Below are 4,702 nucleotides of genomic sequence, written 5' to 3'. Positions count from 1 at the left end.
TGCGGAATGCAGGCACCAGCAGCATGACACACCGCCACAAAAATCACGCGTTTGCGCAGTGTGATGGACTGCTTGCTAGCCAGGAGGAATCACGGCAATGCCACAGGCTGCTCGGGGAGAGAGGGCCAGGGCACGTTGGGTACCACAGAGGAGCAAAAGCCTGTGAGGGCAAACCAGCCCAGGACAGCTGGTGCTTTAGGCTGACTTCCCAGCACCGAGCCAGGCAGCTCCTCCAGCAGGCCAAGCCTCTGCGCTGGGTTTCACCCACACAAACTCCCACTAATTCCACTCCGACCTTCCCCAAGCCTGGGGGCCCGTCCCACAGCTCCCACCGCTGAGAGCCGCTGCTGCAGAGGGCTGTCGGAAGAGGAAGTAACTCACCTGTAGTTATACTGGAGAAGCTTTTGATAGATGGCATGGGGTAGGGAGAAGCAGGTTGCCATGAGCCAGATGAGAGAGATGCTCAGCGCTCCCTTTGTCAGCGACATCCTCTGCTTCAGCGGGTTCAGGATGACCTGCAGTGAGACCTCACTGTGACCGCCAGCCTTCGGGAGAGCAATGTCCCCTCACCGAGGCACGCAGCAGAGGCATTTTGCACATGATCTAATGTTGTTAAGAGAATGACAGCCGTGATTAGGAACACGTCCTGCTTATTAAAGTGACCTGGAAAATGGGAAACGTTGACCTTTTCAGTCTGCTCGGAAGTGCTTTGAAATAAACTTTTTCATCTATTGTGTTCTGTGAGGACCATTTTCCTTAAATTTTGGGTTACATTAGGTAGGAAAAAAAAAAGATAGCTACACAGGTCCATTCACTTGTGGGTATGGTTGTTTCTTACAAATTGCATAAAGAAACGACTCCTGTTTTAGCTGAATGTAAGAAGCTGAGCCTTCCTCCCCTCTTGAGGCATTAACACACCATTTATGACATTTTCTTTGCTAGGTGGAAGGGTAAAGAGCTTATAAAATCTGAGAGCCTGGAAGATACTACTTGCCGGACAGTACAAGTACAAGGAGAGTGGTTGCCAGGGATAAGGGCTGCCTCCCTTTGCTGCAGCGAGTGGGCAGCTCACACAGCCTGGCTGCAGGCAGAGGTGGGCACAGGCTTGCACCGCTCCGAGCTCTCCTCCCACCCCTGCCAGCTGGATTTCCCACTCTGCTGCTCCCCTTCATACCGGTCTGGCATTAGACCCATAGTTACACCACGGGACTCTAGACTTTTTACTCCAGCTGTCCTGCAACTTGACGATGCAGCATTTGCCTGATGTGGAAAGAAGAGCAAAAGGACAAAGAGGCAACTAAATTTAAACTCAGGATGCTACACATGACTGGTGTTTGATGGCGTGTGGGTGATAAAGTGAAAAGCTTGGAAAAACAACACATAGCGCTCAGCATTGGCTCTGCTGACTTGCAAGGCTCCCCATCTAAAACAAAGCCTCTTGAACCAGTTTTCCTGGCACACTCACGGGCTAGGTTGGACCCGGCTCTTTTCAAACTGCGTCAAAAAGGTGTCCTCACCCTGTTCCACCGAAAGCCTGGGAAGTGACCATTGATGCCATGGTTGTTTTTTTTCCCCACATCCCCATACCTGGGAGCCTGCAGAAGCCCATCAAGCCTTTCTACCCCTGACACACGAGGGGCAATCTTTGGATTGAGCTCTAGAGCGTTCTCGCTGGGTTTAATCCCCAAGCTTCAGCCGCCTTGAACCCGCAGCTTGCCCAAGCCCAGCAAGGGTAGGCAGGCCCGAGCGGGGGGTTTTACCTGGTGCCTGTCCAGGGCGATGGCTGTCAGGGTCAGGGTGGAGACATGGAGAGAGCAGTACTGCACGAAGCGGCTGACGTGGCACATGGTCTTCCCGAAGATCCACGTGCTGTTCACGAACCGAACCTGAGGGGAAAACAAGAGGTCATCAGCCGGCGAGTGTGCTGAGAGCAAACCCAGGGGGCAAACCTTTGGACAGCACGTGTGCTGGCACAGGGGTTTCGGCTGGCTGGGCATCTCCCCGGAGACCCAACACAAGATCAGCTACACTGGGTCTTGAAACACCTTTAAGTAGGATTTATAAGGCCCAAACCCATGTACTAAATGAGTGGTGCTGTCACAGCCCTCCCCGCCCCGACCTGTTCCTGTAAAGACCATTCGTGAACAACAGTAATAACTTTTTGATTATATTAACAACTATAGTGAGGAAAAGTGGACCAAGTTTTGGTCACACAAACCCCTCTTCACATCTGAGGAGCTTTCACCGATGACTATACCCAACTGGCAGCTCTGCAAAGCTTGACTGCTTTCTCCGAATCACCCGAGCACAACTGACATTCAAGCTGTTTGGACTCACTAAGTTTTCAGTGTGATTCTTTAGTGCTCTCCTGCGTGTACATTAAAGTACAGGTTCCTCCATGCACTCGCTCTGCATTCCCCAAGAAGCTCTTGCTGTGGTTTGGTGGCATTCTTGGAGGGACTTCAGAGTCTTTTAGGGGACACAGAGGCTGAGGGAGCAAGGGGAGCCCACAGGCTGCTGAACAGTGTTTTACTTGCCTGGCAGAGTTGTCTATTAGACTTGACTGTGGTGGGTTCATGGCTCAGTCCTAGAAGAGCATGCACAGAGAGGGTGTGACCACCGGCCAGGGTGTCCTGTGAGACGCCTCCCTCCCAGGCCACTTACCAGGGTAAAAGGCGTGTTGAGCAGTGTGATCATAATGTCAGACACAGCCAGGTTGACGATGAAGAGGCTGGTGGCTGAGTGCATCCTCTTGTTCTTCAGCACCACGTGGCACACCAGCATGTTCCCAAAGAGAGACATGATGATAATGACCGAGTACGCCATGATCAGGAGAGCTTTCACTGTTGGTTTCTGGGATTCGGGCTCATACTTGGCCAGCTCGGCGAATTTCTCCCACTCAACAATGCGGCTGTCTGTCCAGTTGAAGGTGGTCCTATTGGCTGCTTGATAGATTGACATGAGTTTGGCCAAGGAAGAGTAATGGTCAAACTCCTCAAGAAACCCCATCACCCGTGATCTGTATGACCGAAGCACCAAGCAAGGCACGGTGGATCAGCCCGAGTCTTCACTCAGCTCGAGGCTGCTAGGATCATGAATCCAGCTGACTTGGCAAGTCATCCATTACCTTCAGCTGCTTCATCCTCTGGGAAGCTGGTGAAGCTGCAGCTGCTGTTACAAGCACCTTCCAAAGGGAAGCTGGAGGCAGCCCCTGGGGTGCGATGGGTTCCCCAGGGACAGGGGCGGCACAGGGGAGCAGCTCCAGTGGGCACCTTGAAAAGGGGCTGGTTCAGAACCACACGCTCTCAACTCCTTCATATATCGAGAAAAGCAATATCTGCACAGGAGGGCCGGAAAGAACAACTAGTCATTACGTGTAGCGAAGGCAGGAAAACCTCAAGTGAGTTGTGAATTTGTTTTAGTCCCATGTCAGCTTTTTCTTCTTTGTTCTCACCCAAGTCCATTTCTCCTCCAAGTTCCCCAGAAGGCTGTGTTGTTGGTGCTCTCATCCTCTACTTCAAAACACGCCATTATTTTCTGTCAAAATGTAAAGATGGAGACACCTGGGAGATCATTCTTAAGAGCAGAGGTAGCTTTTGTCTGCATCTAGCCCTGGCAATTATCTTAAAGCCATTCAGAATCTGGAAATCACATCTGAAGTTGACAGCAGTCTATCTCCTATTTTCTCCTCCAAACGACAACCGAATTCCACTTCCAGTGCTTCAGTTTCAGCAAGAGAAACATCTTTCCTGCAAAAGACGAGGCTTAGCAATAGAGGCATGCAGCTGGCAGAGGAGCCACTTACGCTGTACACAGGCAAAACAACACACAGCACTAGATACACAAGAACAATTGCCTAGAAATCTCTGCTTCCTCATCTTTACCGATATATCCGCTTTTAGATACTTCTGGTGACTTTGGATTGCATTGATTCATTGATGTCAGGTGGGACCTATTAACCGTGCACACCGGTATTTAGACGTGCTAACATACGAGAGGAGAAAGATGTTGAGAGGCTCTGTCGGGTTCTCTGGGAGAGTGGCGGGTTTGTTTGGTTCGTGCCATTCCCAGCAAGCCCTGTGGCTGCGAGCACAGATCGATGGAGAGATGGCTAAGCAGAGCTTTCAGAGAGCTGAAAGGCTCCTGCTGCTTTCCTCCGCTGCAAACTAGCAGGCGATAGGGAGTGGTCACCCACTTGCCCGTAGTGCTGGGGCCTGAATTGTAGGTCCCGAACTGAAGTTGACCTATAGATGAACCTCACAACCCCACACTATATAGTATTAATCACATGTGTATTATATTAATAATCTATCTTAACATATGTATTTATATTCCAATGCCAGTCTGTAAAAGCTTTACTGTAAGACTAAATGTGCAGTGGGAACCAGCAAGGTGATCTTTCTTTAGCTAAAGGGGAGGCGCAAGGCTGGGAAATGAGCTGCCTCTCACTTTGTTAGAAGCATGTTACAAGACCATGAGAGCAGAGGCCTGGCTTTGGTGGGAGATCTGTGATTAAGGACCAAAACAGATAGGGAGACTCCTTTGTATTTTTCCTTTAGCCCTGGCCAGGCTGTGGGAGGAATGCAATGGAGCGAACAACACCAGATGTTCCAAGTTCTGTAAGGTTGTTCGTTTAATAGTATAAAAGCTGGACCCTCTTGCAGAGACATTGGAGACCTCCTCTACGAGTGGACGTGCTGTG

The 4,702-nt window shown here is 50.6% G+C and overlaps 1 protein-coding gene across 1 annotated transcript in view; it reads right to left on the bottom strand.

Annotated features, from left to right (window-relative positions):
• Window positions 1-3,009, bottom strand: part of LOC104275110 (probable G-protein coupled receptor 83) — a 4,897-nt gene extending 1,888 nt beyond the window's left edge. The window contains exons 1-3 of the mRNA XM_009870965.1: window positions 2,665-3,009; window positions 1,761-1,886; window positions 382-515 (exon numbers count right to left, since the gene is read on the bottom strand). Of these exons, the coding sequence (XP_009869267.1) occupies window positions 382-515; window positions 1,761-1,886; window positions 2,665-3,009 (605 nt within the window). The remainder of the gene's footprint in view (window positions 1-381; window positions 516-1,760; window positions 1,887-2,664) is intronic.
• Between the last annotated feature and the right edge of the window lie 1,693 nt (window positions 3,010-4,702).

This window comes from Apaloderma vittatum, unplaced genomic scaffold (assembly GCF_000703405.1).
Source record: "Apaloderma vittatum isolate BGI_N311 unplaced genomic scaffold, ASM70340v1 scaffold19086, whole genome shotgun sequence".
Lineage (NCBI taxonomy): Eukaryota > Metazoa > Chordata > Aves > Trogoniformes > Trogonidae > Apaloderma > Apaloderma vittatum.
This window is presented reverse-complemented; position numbering and strand designations above follow the sequence as displayed.